The 17,475-nt window shown below is 67.0% G+C and overlaps 3 protein-coding genes across 3 annotated transcripts; 1 reads left to right on the forward strand and 2 right to left on the reverse strand.

Annotated features, from left to right (window-relative positions):
* Window positions 1-185: 185 nt before the first annotated feature.
* On the forward strand, window positions 186-2,042 carry TMEM179B (transmembrane protein 179B; the record flags this gene model as incomplete). Its single annotated transcript, XM_082334414.1, has 5 exons — window positions 186-311; window positions 807-994; window positions 1,063-1,197; window positions 1,308-1,383; window positions 1,671-2,042. Exons 1-5 carry the CDS (start codon window positions 216-218, stop codon window positions 2,040-2,042), a joined length of 867 nt encoding a protein of 288 aa, XP_082190540.1. The 5' UTR covers window positions 186-215.
* Window positions 2,043-7,163: 5,121 nt separating this feature from the next.
* On the reverse strand, window positions 7,164-7,921 carry TMEM223 (transmembrane protein 223). Its single transcript, XM_082334421.1, has 2 exons — window positions 7,612-7,921; window positions 7,164-7,510 (listed from the first exon to the last, which is right to left on the reverse strand). The coding sequence occupies exons 1-2, from the start codon at window positions 7,877-7,879 to the stop codon at window positions 7,212-7,214; spliced, it is 567 nt and encodes a 188-aa protein (XP_082190547.1). The 5' UTR covers window positions 7,880-7,921; the 3' UTR covers window positions 7,164-7,211.
* A 132-nt stretch (window positions 7,922-8,053) lies between these two features.
* Window positions 8,054-17,436, reverse strand: NXF1 (nuclear RNA export factor 1). The gene is made up of 21 exons (XM_082334466.1): window positions 17,347-17,436; window positions 16,248-16,443; window positions 16,018-16,147; window positions 14,274-14,357; window positions 14,007-14,111; window positions 13,746-13,826; window positions 13,592-13,661; window positions 13,409-13,497; window positions 13,154-13,261; window positions 12,953-13,062; window positions 11,575-11,611; window positions 10,977-11,045; window positions 10,826-10,881; window positions 10,630-10,737; window positions 10,468-10,526; window positions 10,247-10,362; window positions 10,115-10,157; window positions 9,965-10,037; window positions 8,474-8,656; window positions 8,286-8,346; window positions 8,054-8,187 (listed from the first exon to the last, which is right to left on the reverse strand). The coding sequence occupies exons 1-21, from the start codon at window positions 17,375-17,377 to the stop codon at window positions 8,149-8,151; spliced, it is 1,848 nt and encodes a 615-aa protein (XP_082190592.1). The 5' UTR covers window positions 17,378-17,436; the 3' UTR covers window positions 8,054-8,148.
* Window positions 17,437-17,475: the final 39 nt, after the last annotated feature.

The following is a 17,475-nucleotide window of genomic DNA, read 5'->3' on the forward strand; positions in this document are numbered from 1 at the left end:
GCAGGAGCTGTTCTGGGTGGGGTGGGAGGCGCGGGGTTACCAACCGCCATGGGGTTCAACGCCGACGGCAGCGGCTGGGCTGCGGCGGTGTCGGTGCTGCCGCAACAGGGCCGCGGAGGAGCCCGGCCCCGTGCCGCCGGGGCGGGGTGGGGCGCAGGAGGCCGGGCTGAGCGGAGGTGGCGGCGGCGGCGGTGGTGGAGGGGGGGAAACGGAAAATGGCGGTGTCCGTCCTGCAGCTGGCGGAACTGGCCCTCCACGGAGCCGCCTTCCTCTGCGGGATCGTCTGCGCTTCGGCCCTCACCGTGGCACAGGTACCGGCGTGGGTTGGGGGGCCGGCCATGTTGCTCGGCGGCGGGGGCGAGCTGGGGGTACGGCGGCTTCACCCCGCTCCTTACGCCCGGGGCTCCCTCCCGGTCCGCGCTGCTGCCCCGGCTGGGCTCCGTCCCGCTCCTGCCCTCGGCTGGGTCTGCCCTGGTGCCCCCCCCCCCCCAAAACCCCCCCCCGTGCCCCCCTGTTTGTGGCCACCGGGTGCCGTGGGGAGCCCGGACGGAGGCGGCGGCGAGGCGGGGTGCTGGGCAGGGGGGTTTTGGCCGAGCCCCCTGCCCGTCCCGCGGCCCCCACGGCGCGTCATGTGAGCAGAGAGCCAGCCGGGGCGGTTTGGGCTTCCTTCCTCCTCCAACGCTCCTCTCCTCCTCCTCACCGCGCCGGTCCGTCCTGCCGGGGCTGAGCCTGGCTCCCCCGCGGGTGCCGGGGCGGGGGGTCACCGAGCGGCAGCCCCCCCACCCACCCCGGCCTCCCCTTGGCAGGGAGAATTTGGCGGCTGGTGCATCCTCTACGGCACGGTGAGCTGGAACGGGACGGCGCTGGTGCCCAAGTCCTTCAGCCACGTCTCGCTCTGTTATTTCGTCTCGGCCGTTTCCATCGTGGTGGCCCTGTATTGCTTCTCCTCGCTCCTCTACGGCATCTACGGCTGCTGCACCGACGAGCCCCCGAGGTGAGCGGAGCCCGGGGGTGCCCCACGAAACCCCGCGCCCCGCTGACGCCGCTCCCCTTCTCTCGCAGGGACCGCGCTTGGCTCGGCATCACCCTGGTCCTCGCCTTCATCATCCTCTTCTTCCTCCTCATCTCAGCCTGCATCCTCCGCGTGGGGATGGATGCTTTCTGCGCCTCCATCGTGCAGACCAAAAGCCTCTCCAGGTAGCAACGCCCTTCCCTGGGGACGGGGGGGGGGGGGTTCCCTTGGGGGTCCCCCCCGCTTCTCCCCACACCTCAACCCCGCTCTTCCCCCCGTTCCCCTCCGCTGGCAGCTGCCAGGAGGCCGAGCACAAACCGTGGCTGTCCTACGCCCCGACCCGCTTCTACAGCAACCTCTACAGCGCCCAGGTGAGGCGGGGAGCGCGGCGAAGACCCCCCCTCCACTTCGTGCCCGCGGCGGGCGAGGAGGATGGGGACGAGCGGAAGAAACGCTCAAGCCCCCGCTCCGGGGAGAAGGGAGGGAGAAGTCTGTCCGTCTGTCCCGGGGCGAGGGACAGCGTCTGTGCACGGGGGGATGGTGCGAATAGGGGTGCAGGCGCGCGGTGGCTGCTGCCTTGGGGGGTCCCAGGTGTAGAAATTGGGGGGCGTGTGGCGCGGCTCGACTTCCCCCCCCCCTTGTCGCCCCGGCCCCGCAGGCGTCGGCCTGGGTGAACGTCTTCCTCTGGTGCCTGCTGAGCGCCCGGCTGCTGGTCCAGCGGCGGAGGGAGGCCCCTCTCCGGCTGCTGCGTCCCAACGATCCCGAGTGGAGCGCCGAGACGGAAGCCATTTTCGGGGGGACGCCCCATACGGCCCTGAAACCACGGCGGGGTGGGTGTGGAGCCGGACTCGGGGTTCGCTCCCTACGACGCAAGAGAAGGGAGATCCTTCGCCCTGCCACCTCCGCCGGTCCCCGCTGCGGTGACGAAGACAGAGGTGACGAAGGCCCCCTCTGGCAGCGAGTTGGGGCCAGGCGAACGTCGAGGCTTTTTTTTGGGTGCTTTGTGATTAAAAACAGAGGATTTCCGTGAGAGGAGCCTGCGGCTGGGTGGTTGTGGGCCTGAGCGGCTGAGGAGGAGGAGGAGGAGGAAGAGGAGGAGGAGGAGGAGGAGCTGGGGGAGAAGAAGAAGGAGGATGAGGAGGAGGATGAGGAGGAGGGTCACTGCTCAGCTCTGCCGGAGGAGGAGGAGGAGGAGGAGGTGGATGATGAGGATGATGACGAGGAGGAAGATGAGAAAGACGAGGAGAATGAGGAGGATGAGAAGGAGGAGGAGCATGAGGAAGAAGAGGAGGAGGAGGAGGAGGAGGAGGAGGTGGAAGAGAAGGAGGTGGAGATGGAGGAAGAAGAGGAGAAGAAGGAGGAGGACGAGGATGAGGATGATGAGGAGGAGGTGGAGAAGAAGGAGGATGAGGAGGAGGATGAGGAGGAGGAAGGGGGGTCACTGCTCAGCTCTGCCGGAGGAGGAGGAAGTGGTGGATGAGGAGGAGGAGGATGAGAAGGAGGAGGAGGAGGAGCATGAGGAAGAAGAGGAGGAGGAGGTGGAGGTAGAACAGAAGGAGGAGGAGGAGGAGGAGGAGGAGAGATGGAGGAGGAGGAGGAGGAGGAGGAGGAGGACGAGGAGGAGGTAGATGAGGAGGAGGAAGGGGGTCACTGCTCAGCTCTGCCAGAGGAGGAGGAGGAGGTGGATGAGGAGGAGGATGAGGAAGAAGAGGAGGAGGAGGAGAAGGATGAGGAGGTGGAGGAGGAGGTGGATGATGAGGATGAGCATGAGGAAGAAGAGGAGGAGGAAGAGGAGGATGAGGAGGAGGATGAGGAGGAGGATGAGGAGGAGGATGAGGAGGAGGATGAGGAGGAGGATGGGGGTCACTGCTCAGCTCTGCCAGAGGAAAAGGAGGAGGTGGATGAGGAGGAGGATGAGGAAGAAGAGGAGGAGGAGGAGAAGGATGATGATGAGGAGGAGGATGAGAAGGAGGAGGAGCATGAGGAAGAAGAGGAGGAGGAAGAGGAGGATGATGAGGAGGAAGGGGGTCACTGCTCAGCTCTGCCCGAGGAGGAGGAGGAGGATGAGGAAGAAGAGGAGGAGGAGGAGGAGGAGGAGGAGGAGGTGGAGGAGGAGGAGGTGGATGATGAGGATGAGGAGGAGCATGAGGAAGAAGAGGAGGAGGAGGAGGTGGAGGATGATGAGGAGGAGGTAGTGGAGGTGGAAGAGAAGGAGATGGAGGAGGTGGAGGAGGAAGAGGAGAAGGAGGAGGTGAAGAAGAAGGAGGATGAGGAAGAGGAGGAAGAGGATGATGATGAGGAGGAGGTGGAGGAGAAGGAGGAGGAGGATGAGGAAGAGGAAGGGGGTCACTGCTCAGCTCTGCCTGGGGAGGAGGAGGTGGAGCATGAGGAAGAAGAGGAGGATGAAAAGGAGGAGGATGATGAGGACGAGGAAGACAAGGAGGGCGAGGAGAAGGAGAACGATGATGAAGAGGAGGAGGAGGAAGGCGGCCAGGGCTCAGCCCCGCCCGCCGGCAGCTCCCGCCGCGGGCGGGGACCCGGCGCCGCCTGGGCCGCAGCGGCACCGGCCGCACAGGGGACGGGGGGGGGAACCGGCGCCGGGGGGGGGGAAAGACCCCGCCGCCATCGCCTCTGTCCTTCACCGGTACAAGCTCCCCACGGGGGGGGGTGCACCGTTCCCGGAGGCACTGCAATACCGGGACGATGCGCGGAGCGGAGGGAGCAAGCTCCGGGTCCAACTCCCAGACCCAAAAAGCCGTTTAATATAAAGTCCTCTCATCGAGGACGTATCAGATATTAAACTGATAAGAACAGATACTACACTTGATCTTAGCCAAAAGGCCGAGAAGCGATGCCTGCCTCTCCCCGACCCACCGCGACCCACCGCGCCCCACACGCTCCCACCTCGCGCTTTCTCCCCCCGCACCCGCACCGACCGCCCCGCTCCGCTCCGCGCCCCGCTCCCCGCGCTGCCCCCGCCCCGCACCGGGCTCCGCCGCCGCCGCCCCCCGCTGAGCCCCGGAGACCCCCGCCGCGGGGGCTCCCGGCGGCCCCTTCGGCCCCGAGCGATGCCCGATTTGCATAGCCACGCCCCTATCTGCGCTCTCCCGCCGCCCGCACGCCACGCCCCCTCGCCGCTTCGCCGCCGCGCTGAGCGCCCCTCATTTGCATGCGCCGCGCCCCTTCCCGGTTAATCCCTCACAAACCCCGCCCCCTCATTTGCATGCCCCGCCCCAGACACCCCCCAGCCCCGGGCGGGGCGCGGGGCCCCGCAGCCCCGGGTCCGGACGCTCCGAAGCCGCCGGGGCGCGGCCCGGGGTCGCCCGCTCCCGCCGGCGCTGCGGGACCTGGGGCCGCACCGGGGCCGGGAGGCCCTCGGCTCTCCCGCTCCGCCGACAGCTGCTCGCGGAGCCCGGCCCGGGAGCGCGGCGGGGAACCGGGCCCCGGGAGGGAACCGAGGGGACCGGCCCGGACCGGGCCCCGGGGGGGAAACCGAGACCCGGCGGAGCCCCGGGCCGGACGGAACCGAGTCCCCGAGGGGAACCGAGGGGGGGAACCGGGCCCCGGCGGAGCCTCGGGCCGGACAGAACCGAGTCCCGGAGAGGAACCGGGCCCCGGCGGAGCCTCGGGCCGGGGGAAACCGAGCCCCGGGGAGGGAACCGAGGGGACGGAACCGAGCCCTGGGGGGGGAACCGAGGGGGGGAACGGGGCCCCGGGGAGGGAACTGGGCCTCGGCGGAGCCCCGGGAAGGGAACCGAGGGGCGGAACCGGGCCCCGGGGGGGAAACCGAGGGGGGGAACCGGGCCCCGGCGGAGCCTCGGGCCGGGGGAAACCGAGCCCCGGGGGGGAACCGAGGGGGGGAACCGAGCCCCGGGGGGGAACCGAGGGGGGGAACCGGGCCCCGGGGGGGAACCGGTCCCCGGAGGGGAACCGAGGGGGGGACCGGGCCCCGGGGGGGAACCGAGGGGGGGAACCGGGCCCCGGGGGGGAACCGAGGGGGGGAACCGAGCCCCGGCGGAGCCCGCGGGCCGCGGCGGGGCCGGGGCTGCGCCCGGCGGGAGCGGAGCGGAGCCGCCGGGCACGGCCCAGCGCCGGGGGACGAAGCGCAGGGAGCGGGGCCGGGAGCGGAGCCCGGGGGCCCCCACGCACCTGGAGCGGGCACCGAGGCTCCCCCGCCGCCATCGCCTCTGTCCTTCAACCGGTACAAGCTCCCCACGGGGGGGGGGTGCACCGTTCCCGGAGGCACTGCAATACCGGGACGATGCGCGGAGCGGAGGGAGCAAGCTCCGGGTCCAACTCCCAGACCCAAAAAGCCGTTTAATATAAAGTCCTCTCATCGAGGACGTATCAGATATTAAACTGATAAGAACAGATACTACACTTGATCTTAGCCAAAAGGCCGAGAAGCGATGCCTGCCTCCCCCCGACCCACCGCGACCCACCGCGCCCCACACGCTCCCACCTCGCGCTTTCTCCCCCCGCACCCGCACCGACCGCCCCGCTCCGCTCCGCGCCCCGCTCCCCGCGCTGCCCCCGCCCCGCACCGGGCTCCGCCGCCGCCGCCCCCCGCCGAGCCCCGGAGACCCCCGCCGCGGGGGCTCCCAGCGGCCCGTTCGCCCCGAGCGATGCCCGATTTGCATAACCACGCCCCTTTCCCCAGCCACCGACTGCTCCTCGTTTGCATAACCCCGCCCGCCACACCGCCCGGCCACGCCCCCTCGCAGGTATCTCCTGACACGCCCCGCCCCCCGCTCGCCCCGCCGCTGCCCCAACCGCGCCCCAAATGGCTGCAAAACGCCCCAAAATGGCTCGGGGGGCGGGGGGGGGGCGTCCCCACAGCGCTCCGGCCCCCGCGGACAGCGAGGAAGAGGAGGATGATGGCTCCGAGGGAGCGCAAAGGCTCCATCGCTGCCTTGCAGATCTCCAGTTGAGGAGGCCAGTGAGGCTAACAATGGTAACGAGGCCAGTGAGGCTAACGAGGCCAGTGAAGGTAAGGAAGCCTGGGGAAGGGGATGAGGCCAATGAAGGTAATGAGGCCAGTGAGGCTAACGAGGCCTGGGGAAGGGGATGAGGCCAGTGAGGCTAACGAGGCCAGGGAAGGGGATGAGGCCAGGGAGGCTAACGAGGCCAGGGAAGGGGATGAGGCCAGGGAGGCTAACGAGGCCTGGGGAAGGGGATGAGGCCAGTGAGGCTAACGAGGCCTGGGAAGGGGATGAGGCCAGTGAGGCTAACAAGGCCTGGGGAAGGGGATGAGGCCAGTGAGGCTAACAAGGCCTGGGGAAGGGGATGAGGCCAGTGAGGCTAACGAGGCCAGGGAAGGGGATGAGGCCAGTGAGGCTAACGAGGCCTGGGAAGGGGATGAGGCCAGTGAGGCTAACGAGGCCTGGGAAGGGGATGAGGCCAGTGAGGCTAACGAGGCCTGGGGAAGGGGATGAAGCCAGTAAGGCTAACGAGGCCAGGGAAGGGGATGAGGCCAGTGAGGCTAACGAGGCCTGGGAAGGGGATGAGGCCAGTGAGGCTAACGAGGCCTGGGGAAGGGGATGAGGCCAGGGAGGCTAACGAGGCCAGGGAAGGGGATGAGGCCAGTGAGGCTAACGAGGCCTGGGAAGGGGATGAGGCCAGTGAGGCTAACGAGGCCTGGGGAAGGGGATGAGGCCAGGGAGGCTAACGAGGCCAGGGAAGGGGATGAGGCCAGGGAGGCTACCGAGGCCTGGGGAAGGGGATGAGGCCAGGGAGGCTAACGAGGCCAGGGAAGGGGATGAGGCCAGTGAGGCTAACGAGGCCAGGGAAGGGGATGAGGCCAGTGAGGCTAACGAGGCCTGGGGAAGGGGATGAGGCCAGTGAGGCTAACGAGGCGAGGGGAAGGGGATGAGGCCAGTGAGGCTAACGAGGCCAGTGAGCCTAACGAGGCCAGTGAAGGTAATGAGGCCGGGGAAGGGGACGAGGGGAGCCCCTCCTTGCAGCCGGGGGGTGCAGAGCCACCCCACTTTGGGCCCGAGCTCCCCTCCACGGGCAGAGACGGAGGCCCGGCCGCTGAGGATGAGTGCGGCTGGCGACGAGGGCCAGCGTGGCCGCGCTGCGGCCCCGAGGGCAATAACGGGGGGCCGGGGGGTCCCCAGCCCTTCGCCCCCCGAAGCAGCCGGAGGCGGGGGGCGGCTCAGGGTTTATTCGCAGGCGCCGAGGGGCGAGCGTTCCCCCCCTACAGCTTGCGGTAGGCGCCGACGGTGAGGTCGAAGAGGCGGGGGTGACAGAGCTGTCCCCGCTTGTCCAGCAGGAAGAAGAAGGGGTGTCCCTTCACCTTGAGGGGGATGGTGGCCGGGACCTCGGAGCGGTGAGCGCGGCAGGAGACGTGGCGTAAGGGGACGGTGACGGTGGGGCCGCGGCCCAGCCCCAACGGTCCGTGGGTGCTGATGATCACCTCCGTTCCTCCCCGCAGCAGCGTTATCCGGCGGACGGCGCGTAGCGGGAAGAGGCAACCGGCTGCCACGATCAACGAGCCTGCGGAAAGGGGAACGGGAGAACGGGGAGAGGGGGTCAGCGAGGCCCCGGGGCCGGTTCTAGGCCCCGCCACCTCACCCGGAGCCTCCCTTTCCCGGTACCGAGGGTGAGGCAGGAGGCGGTGAATCCAAAGCGCCATTTGTTATCGCGGGGCCGGAGGGGATCGTCGGGACCGGGCCCGGAGGCGGGACGAAGCGCCGTGAAAGCGAAATGAGCCAGATAAGTCCAGAAAAGGCCTTGCCCTGCGCAAAAGAATCCGGCCAAACGGAAGAATCGGTCCCGGTCGTGGCGGAACAGCACCACGTCCCGCGGAACCGCTGTCGCCACTTCCAGCGCCGCCGCCGCCGCCGCCCTCCGGGCGGCCGCCATAGCGCCCGTTCCGCCGCCACTTCCGGGTCGCTCGTTCAGCCACTTCCGGGTCGCTCACAGCCACTTCCGACGCCGGCCGCCATCTTTGTGCCGGGCGTGAACCCAAACCCGCCCTTCGCCCCGCCCACTTAAAGGCGCAGCACACCCAAAAGGCGCCAAAAGAGTTGAAACGGGTCGATTTATTGATTTATTTACAAAAAAACCGGTGGGGAATAAAACACCGGGGGCGGGGGGGGGGGGGGGGGGGAGGGGGGGAGAGGGGGCGCCGCTCATTTGAGAAACGCCACCTCGGGGATTTTGCCTTCCAGCTGCAAGAAAATGAGAAAAGGGGGGTGGGGGGCTCAGCCACGGCCTGGGGTGCCCCCGGGGAGGGGGTCCCTGGCTCAGCCCCCCCCATTAAACCCACCTTGAGCTGGGTGAAGACCTGCCCGGCCCGGCTGTAGTCCCAATCGTTGTCCTGCAGGCACCTGGGACACAGGAGAGGGGGAGATTTAGGGGGGCAGAGTCCCCCCACGGGGGTCCCAGGATGGGGTGGGGGGTCCCAGGATGGGGTGGGGGGTCCCAGGATGGGGTGGGGGGGTCCCCAGGACTTACTTCTGGGACCACTCGAGGTTCATTCCCGACTGCATGGAGAAAGCGGCCAGCATCTCCTGCTGCTCGGCGGAGAGCGTGGGCACGGGGCTGGAGGAAGGGGTGGGAGCCGGCATCAGGAAAGCCTTGCGGATCTCTTCGGTGGTGGCGTTGCGGACGAAGAGTTCGTCATTAACGATGCAAAGCCTGGAGGAGGGGGGGGCGAAGAGAGAGGGGGTGAACACGGGGAGGCGGAGGGGGACCCCCGAGGCCACCCAAAGCCCCTCGCCCAAGACCACGACCCAACAGCTCATGAAGATCCCCAAGGACGGAGACTCCACCGCCTCCCCGGGCGACCCCCACACCCCAAAATTGTCTCTAGACATTCAGAGGGACCCTCCAGTTCCCCCCAGTCCTGGCACTGGGCACCACAGGTAAAAGCCTGGCTCCACCCAGCGTGCCCAAGTAGCCAAAAAGGCCAATAGCCTCCTGGCTTGTGCCAGAATTAGGGTGGCCAGCAGGACGAGGGATGAGACTGTCCCCCTGTACTCAACACCCCCAATATTGTGTTTGGTTTTGAGCCCCAAAAAAGGGGCTGGAGGTGTCGAAAGAAAAGGAACGAGGCTGGGGAAGGCTCCGGAGAACAAGAGCAGGGGCTGAGGGAGCTGGGGGCGTTGGGGCTGGAGAAAAGGAGGCCGAGGGGAGACCTCGTCGCTCCCTCCGATGACCTGAACACAGGTTGGGGCGATGGGACGAGAGAAAACGGCCTCAAGTTGCACCAGGGAAGGTTTAAATTGGATATTAGGAATAATTTCTGCGCCCGAAGGGTCGCCAAGCACTGGAACGGGCTGCCCGGGGAAGCGGTGCAGTCCCCATCCCCGGAAAAATTTAAAAGACGTGGGGCTGAGGGTTTAGCGGAGGACTTGGCCGCGTTGGAATCGATGATCTTAAAGCTCTTCTCCAAGCTGAACAATTTTGTGATTAATTATATTAATGCTTCTATGATTCTACAACCTCTTTGCGCCCTTCCCCGCAGGTGTTTATCATCGAATCGCAGATCGGGCGACCCGTGCCAGCATCTCGCCACCCTCGGCGTAACAAATTTTTTCCTTTTATCTACTCTAAATCTCTCTCTTTTAGTTTAAAACCGTTCCCCCTCGTCCTGTCGCAACAGGCCCTGCTAAAAAGTCCATCCCCGTCTTTTTGAGAAGCGCCAAAAGGTGCAATAAGGTCTCCCCGGAGCCGTCTCTTCCCCAGGCTGACCAGCCCCGGCTCTGTCAGCCCTTCCTCACAGGAGAGATGCTCCAAGCCCCTTCCTCATCCTCGCGGCCCTTGGCCGGACTCGCTCCAGTACATCCATCCATACTGGGGAGCCCAGAACCGGACCCGCTCCTGGGTTTTCAATCCACGTCGCTCTCCTCTCATCCCATCCATGCGTCAACAGCTTCATCCGTGAAGCTTTTATCGGGGCCGAAAACCCGGCTGACGTGCCGGTAGCCGATAGTCGCCGCTTACCCGGCGTTGCCGGCCGGCACGGCGATGAACATCCGGGTGAAGGCCCGCACCGAGTCTCGGGATTTGCCGTCCACTGCGGGAGAGAGGGAGAGGAGGTGGTGGGAGGAAGGCCTGCGGCAAGGCGGGGGGCACGGGGCGGGCGACGCTCACCTTCCTTGAAGATCCCGTGGACGGCGAAGCAAAGCAGCGTGTTCTGAAAAAGAGGGGGATGGGGTGAAGGGGGTGGCAGGGTGCCCCCGGAGCAGGGTGGGGGGCAAAGGAGCTGCTCCCCCCTCCGCTCACCGTCTGGGCGCAGATATCCACCACGAAGGAGTTGATGTCGTGTTGGGTCTTGGGGAGCTCGTTGAGGAAAGCCACCACGTTGAGCCGCGTGTGTTTCAGCAGCTTGAAGCGCATGGCTGGGGAGGAAAACCAACGTTGAGCCCCCCTTCCCCGCCGCCACGCAGCTCGCCCACCCCCCAGGGCGGCTCGGCGCAGGGTGGGGACGCAACGGGGGGGCTTACTGGGGTCTTTCAGCTTCTTCACATTTCTGCTGTCCTTGAAATATTCGTTCAGGCTGTTCCTGCGGGGACAAGCGCCTGTAAAGGCTGCGGCGAGGCTGGGGGGGGGGGGGGGGGGGTCCTGCCTCTTGTCCCACCCCCGTGTCCGGCAGCGAGGGGTCGTACCTGGGGGGGTTTTGGGGCCCAAAGGGGATGCTGAGGGAGCAGCAGGCCCCGTCGTGATAAGCATCCAGCAGCCCCTGCCTGTCGCTGGAGTCGTAGATGGAGTAATACCTGGGGATGGGGGGGACACAGAAAGGTGACGGGGGGGTGAAAAAGGGTGGGGGGCAAGACCCTCGCCCTCCCCGGCACCGGCACTCACTGCTGTAAGAACCGCAGCACCAAAACTTTCAGGTCGTCTGAGCCGAAGTAGCTGCCCTAAAGAAGGGGGGAGAGCAGCGGTTACTCCCCAGGCGACAGCCACCCCCCCCTCAGCCCGGGATGGGGGCGCGGACCCCCCGCCACGTCCTTACCTTGCAGGGAGGCAGCGTCGTGGGGGCCTCCACGTCGAAGGCGATGGGTGGAGGGAGCTCGTGGCCGTCCTGGGGGGGGGGTGGCAAAGACGGGGATGGGGGAGCAAACCTCTCCCACTCCCCTGGCAGAGCTCCGGCACCCGCCTCCTGCCCCCCAGCAGGGCCCAGGGTCCCCCCCCAGCCCCCTCCTGCCCCCCCGAAAGGCTCAGTGTCCTCCTCAGCCCCCTCCTTCCCCCCAGCAGGACTCAGGGTCCCCCCCAGACCCCCAGCAGGGCTCAGGGTCCCCCCCCCCCCCCCCCTTCCTGCCCCCCAGAAAAGCTCAGTGTCCCCCCCAGCCTCCTCCTGCCCCCCAGAAAGGCTCAGAGTCCACCCCAGCAGGGCTTGGTGTCCCCTCAGAGCCCCCTCCTGCCCCCCAGCAGGGCTCAGGGTCCCCCCCAGACCCCCAGAAAGGCTCAGGGTCCCCCCCAGCAGGGCTCAGTGTCCCCCCCAGCCTCCTCCTGCCCCCCAGAAAGGCTCAGGGTCCCCCCCAGCAGGGCTCAGTGTCCCCCCAGAGCCCCCTCCTGCCCCCCAGCAGGGCTCAGGGTCCCCCCTCACTCACCAGCCGCAGAAGCTTCGGGAAGCGCTCTCTGACGGAGCTGCCGAGAGGGAGCAGAGTCAGCGCGGTGGCCGAGCCACCCGCCGGGGCCAAGCCTTGCCCCCACGGCAAACACCAGCCCCCTCCCCAGGACCCCTCCCCACACTGGGCCACCCCACCCCGGAGCCGTAGCGTGCGAGGGCACGTGGCGGGGCCACCCCACGGCTGCCTCCCCCCTCCCTGATGTCGCAGCCCCCCTCTGGGGGGGCCCGACGCTATTCCCCCCCACCCCGGGGCTGCCCCTGCCCCTGGGGGGGTCTCGGGCCGCATCTGATGAGGAACCGAGGGCCCTGCGGGCCGGCTCAGGACTTACCTGGCTCGTACTCACCTGGGTGCGGGTGCCCAGAGGAGAGGGGAAGGGGGAAGAGGAGAAATTCCCGCCGGTCGTGGCGCAACCGTTGGCACGACCCGGCTGTTTACAGCTGCCGGAGCCCCTGCGTTGGCGGGGGGGGGGCCCCAATCGAGCGAGCAGCGAGAACGGGGTGAAGCAGGGGTGGGGGGCAGAGGGGTTGGCAACCCCCAGGCAGAGCCTCTTCTCCTTCGTGCCGCTCCCTCCCGGCCCCAGGAGCGTGTCGGGCTCCGGGTACGGCCGCATCCGGAGCCGAGGCCCTCGCCCGCGCTGGGGGCCGGCGTCGGCGAGCCCAGGGGTGCCGCGGGGGGGCCTGCCCGGAGCGGTCTGGAGGCCTGCGCCAGGCCTGGGATAACGAGAACCTTCCCCGCGCCGGCCGCGGCTGGGCGGCAGCGTTTGGCCACTGCACGGCTGTGCCTGTCTTAGGTTGTTCCTCCCGTGAGGAATCTTACCCGTCTCTGGCTAGCCAGCCATCGTCGAGGGCCAAACGCGGGCGCAAGGGAGGGGGGCAGCTCCGTGGGGGGGAGGCCGGGGGCAACAACGCGATGCCCCGTGCCGTGTCCTGCAGCCCCCGAAAGCCCGTGGAAGGGCGGAGCGGTGTCGAAAGCCCCGTCTGCGCGGCAGAGGGGTGGGAGCGGCAGGCAGGGAGCGGGACGCTCCGGAGAAGAGGCTGTGTACCCCAAGGGAGGAGGAGGAGGAAGGGAGCAGCGAGGACGGGGAGGAAGGAGCAGGAAGAAAGCAGGGTCTCCGAGCAGCTGAAACAGATCTGCCGTCCTCCGGTAAACGGGCGATGGCCCGTCCCAGCATCGCACCACGACCAGGGGCTGTGTGGGAGCCTGGGGAGGGGGACGGGGGGTGTCCGGGCACCGGCGAGCAGAAGGCACGGGGTGTATGTGTGGGGAGGGGGCGGCCTCTCTTCGTCCTGCCGTGCTGCCCCCCGCGGAGCAGGGGCGGCCCACGGGCCCCTAGGGCCGCCCCAAGGCTAACACTGACCTGATGTAGGTAGACTGGTCCCGGAAAGCGTCGCAGAGCGGGTTTCCATCGAGCCAAAGCTCCTCCAGTTTGAGCCCCTTCACCTTGTCCAGCTCCCGATCCGATTTCAGCTGCGGCAGGGGGACAGAGGGAGAAGGGGTGAGGGGCCAGGGAGGAGACGGGGGACACGTGGAAGCCGGGGGGGTCCAGGGTGGCACCCACCTCGTTGCGAGAGAGGTCGAGGATCTTGAGGCCGGCGGCTTTCTGCGCCAGCTCGGACAGGTCGTCCAGGCGATAGAGCTTGTTGCTGCTCAGGTTTAGGGACTGCAGCTGCGGGGACGGACAGGGGCGATTAAGGGGGGACAGAAAGGGGGATTAGGGGGGGATACGGAGACGGGGGGTAGAAGGGGACGGAGATGGGGGTTAGGGGGGGTCCAGCTGGTGCCGCCGGAGCAGGGAGAAGCGTCCCATCCTCACCTCGGGGATGTTGTCCTCGATGATGCGCAGAACGACCAGCATGCAGCTCCGCTGGTTCAGCACCACGTCGATGCTCTGCGACACCAAATCTAGGGAGTGGGGGGGCAGAAACGGGGGGTGAGGCGCTGCCCGCCGAAGCCCCCTCCTCTCCCTCCTGTCCCCGGGGTGGCGAGCAGCGCTTACCCGGGTCGACGCGGAGGCTTTTGAGGTCCAACGCCCGCTGCGAACCATCGTATCTCTTGCTCATGCAGAGCTGGGACAACGCAACGAGGATGAGGGTGAGCGGGCTCTGCCTCCTCCCCTCCGCCCAGAGCCCGCACCCGGCCGCCCCGCTCACCTTCAGTTGCTCAATCTCCTCCGGTTTCAGCTCATTTTGCAGGGACTGAGGCGGAGCTGACGAGTTGATAATTATCACCACCTACAGAGAAAAAAAAAAAGCGGAGCAGACCGTGAGGCAGCGCACGCCAGCAGCGAACGCGCCCACGCAGAGCAGGGAGGAACGGCCGTGCCGGGAGATCGCTCGCTCGCTCCCACAGGGAGCGGCTCCCGGCCCGTCCGCCCCGGCAGCGTGGGAGAAGCCGCAGGAGGAGCCGCCGACCTTGTAGTTGTCCCTGTCGGTGATTTTACGGGAGACTTGCTTAAGGGCGCTGGCGGTGGTGGCGTCCTCCACGTAGAACTGGGCTCGGTTGTGGTCGTAGTGGAACTGAAAAAGGGGACAGGTTGGGGTCCGGGCAGCAGATCCCATGGAGCCGGAGCGTGGCCGCTCTCCTGGGGGGTGCATGCCCCCCGTCCCAGCCTGCCAGACCGCCCCGATCTCCCCAAAACGGGAAGGGAAGCAAAACCCGGGCACTCGGGCCCTGCTCACCTCGACGGGAGTGAAGGGAACGCTGCAAAGGTTCTGGATGGAGCTCAGCAACCACGACTTGTCGTATTTTTTCCCATATGGGATCTAAAAGACAATTTGCCCGGCATCAGGGCGCAGGCAGGGCGCAGGCAGGACTGGCAGCGGCACACGCTGCTCGACCGCTCGTGGAGGAACTGCCGCAGCCCCTGTCCAGGCCACGTGTGCTGCAGCTGGGCAGGACGCAGCTGCCTTCTGCCTATGCCCAGGAAAAAAAGAGAAAGAGAAGAGAAAGAGAAGAAGAGAAAGAGAAGAAGAGAAAGAGAAGAAGAGAAAGAGAAGAAGAGAAAGAGAAGAAGAGAAAGAGAAGAAGAGAAAGAGAAGAAGAGAAAGAGAAGAAGAGAAAGAGAAGAAGAGAAAGAGAAGAAGAGAAAGAGAAAACCAAAACTAGCACAAGATGGAAAGGAAAGAAAAAGAAAGGGGGAAAAGGGAAGGGAAAGGGGGAAAAGGGAAGGGAAAGGGACAGAACAGAATACGCTATTTCAGTTGGAGAGGGCCCACAGCGATCACCGCGCCCTTCAGGGCTGACCAAACACTAAAGCGCGCTGTTAAGGGCATCGTCCCGACGCCTCTGGACGCCGGCCAGGCGCGCGGCATCGACCGCCTCTCCAGGCGGCCCCGTTCCAGCGCCTGACCGCGCTCTCGGTAAAGAAACGCTCCCCGATATCAAACCCGAACCTCCCCCGGCGCAGCTTCGAGCCATTCCCACGCGTCCCATCCCCGGATCCCAGGGAGAAGAGCTCGGCTCTCCGCGTCCCCACCTCGGGAAGCTGCCGAGAGCGACGCGGTCGCCCCTCAGCCTCCTTCTCTCCAAGGATATTCCTCCCAGCCCTTCGCCACCTTTCTTCCCCTCCTCTGCGTTCAAGTTCACGTTCAAGCACCTTCACATCCTTTTTAAAAGCGGGGGGCCCGCAGCACTCGAGCTGAGGCCGCGCCAACGCTGAACGCAGCGGGACAAACCCCCTCTCTCGTCCGGCTGCGTTTGATGCCCCCCGGGACGCGGCACCCCCAGCTCCCCGTCTGCAGGGCGGCTCTCCAGCCACTCCCGATTTATCCTCGTGCTTGGCATTACTCCGTCCCGGGTGCAGAATCCGGCATTTTGACTTGTTAAATTTCATTCCATTAATCATAAAATCATTTAGTTTGGAAAAGGCCTTTGAGATCATCGAGTCCAACCGTTAACACAGCCAAGCCGAGCGCTAAAATCTGTCCCTCGGCTCCACATCTCCGCATCTTTTACATTTTTCCAGGGATGGGGACTCCACCGCTTCCCCGGGCAGCCCGTTCCAGTGCTCGGCGACCCTTTGGGCGCAGAAACTGTTCTTAATATCCGATCTAAACCTTCCCTGGCGCAACTTGAGGCCGTTTCCTCTCATCCCATCGCTTGGGAAAAAAGCCTGACCCCCGCCTGGCTCCAACCTCCTTCGGGTCGCTGCAGAGAGCGATGAGGTTTCCCCTCAACCTCCTTTTTTCAAGGCTGAACGCCCCCAGTTCCCTCAGCCGCTCGTCGTTAAGACGGGGACAGGGTGACAACATCCACGCTCGCTGTCCCCACGCTGCCACAAGACGCGTATCGCCATCCCCGTCCCCGCGCCGCGGAAAAGCAAGCGACGACGGCCGCGATCGCCGTCTCCACGCCGCAAAAAAAGGGGGGTAGGGGGTGGCGACGGCCGCGATTCCCCGTCCCTGCGCCGCCTGCTCCACTCACGGTGATCTTGAACCAGTTCCTGCGCCCGCCGTCGCGACTGGTGCCGCTGCTCCGCTCTGGGGTGGGAAGATCCCGTCTGACCGTGATGTGGATGTTGGCCGTGCGGTTTGGCCGCGGTCCGTAGGGCAAACTGGAAACAACGAGGAGAGATTTAGGGGGAGCCCTGAACCCCCCCCAGATCCCGGGGTGGCTCCGCGGGGCTCCCCCAGCCCGCAGCCGTCCGTACTCACTATCGGCTGCGGGGCCCGTCGTGAGCTTCGCTCATCGGGACGTCGCCGTCGTCCTCCTCCAGCCGCGCGCGGAGACCGGGGCCGCCGCGGCTACGGGAGCGGTGGTTCATCTCGCTGTACATCTTCCCCCGAAACGGGCCGCGGCCCTTCTTCCTGCGGCCCGAGAAGCCTCGGCCGCCCACGCGGTCATCGTGCTCTGCCCGGGCAGCACCGCTGTCAGCTGCCGCACCGGGCTGCTCCCGGTCCCAGCCCCGGGGTCTCTCCTGTGCTGGCTGACAGCCCCAGCCCCTCTCCCCGTTCCCATCCCCTCTCCCTGGCCCCCCATCTTCTCCCTTCTGTTCCTCATCCCCTCCCTCCAGCCCCCCAACCCCTCTCCCCGTTCCCCAACCCCTCTCCCCGGGCCCCCATCCCCTTGCTCCGGTCCCTGTCCCCTCTCCCAGTTCCCCATTCCCTCTCTCCAGCCCCCCAACTCCTCTCCCTGGTTCTCCATCTCCTCTCTCCTCTCCCCAACCCCTCTCCCCAGGCCCCATCCCCTCCCTCCGGCCCCCCATCCCCTCTCCCGGTTCCCCAACCCCTCTCCCCTTTTCCCCATCCCCTTCCCCAGGCCCCCATCCCTTCTCCCCGGTTCCCTGTCCCCTCCCTCCAGCCCCCCATCCCCTCTCCCGGGTCCCCATCTCCCGGTTCCCCATCCCCTCTCCCGGGACCCCTCTCTCCTCTCCCGGGCCCCATCTCCCGGTTCCCCCTCCCCTCTCCCGGGACCCCTCTCTCCTCTCCCGGGCCCCATCTCCCGGTTCCCCCTCCCCTCTCCCGGGACCCCTCTCTCCTCTCCCGGTTCCCCTCTTCCCTCGCCCGGTTCTCCAACCCCTCTCCCGGTTCCCCATGCCCAGGCCCCATCCCCTCTCCCGGGCCCCCTCTCTCCTCTCCCCGGTTCCCCGTCCCCTCCCCAGGCCCCATCCCCTCCGACCAGGCCCAACGTCACTTCCAACCGTCCGGGCCTATTGAGCTCCGCTCCCCGACACCTCCCGGGCCCGGGGCTTCCCCTCCCGGTCCCTCTCCACCCCATCCCGGCCCCGCCGCCCCGGCCCCGGCCCCCGCTCACCGCTGTAACCCCCCTTCCCCTCCTCCGCCATCGCCGCCCTCCGCTCCCGGCACCCGCGGCCTCAACGCCGCGCCACGCCCCCGCTCCGCGTCACTTCCGCCCGGAGGTCACCGTCTACCCCCGCGCATG

Source organism: Platalea leucorodia (assembly GCF_965183815.1).
Source record: "Platalea leucorodia genome assembly, chromosome: 34".
Taxonomy (NCBI): Eukaryota; Metazoa; Chordata; class Aves; order Pelecaniformes; family Threskiornithidae; genus Platalea; species Platalea leucorodia.

What these genes read in the sequence shown, in the direction of transcription:
- TMEM223 (XM_082334421.1), bottom strand. Translation starts at nt 7,879, where the DNA reads ATGGCGGCCGCCCGGAGGGCGGCGGCGGCGGCGGCGCTGGAAGTGGCG. An exon ending in CGCCTCCTGCCTCACCCTCG is followed by an intron (nt 7,511 to 7,611) that starts GTACCGGGAAAG and finishes CCCTTTCCGCAG; the next exon opens with GCTCGTTGATCGTGGCAGCC.
- NXF1 (XM_082334466.1), bottom strand. Translation starts at nt 17,377, where the DNA reads ATGGCGGAGGAGGGGAAGGGGGGTTACAGCG. An exon ending in GGGGAAGGGGGGTTACAGCG is followed by an intron (nt 16,444 to 17,346) that starts GTGAGCGGGGGC and finishes CTGCCCGGGCAG; the next exon opens with AGCACGATGACCGCGTGGGC. An exon ending in CGACGCTGCCTCCCTGCAAG is followed by an intron (nt 10,882 to 10,976) that starts GTAAGGACGTGG and finishes CCCCTTCTTTAG; the next exon opens with GGCAGCTACTTCGGCTCAGA.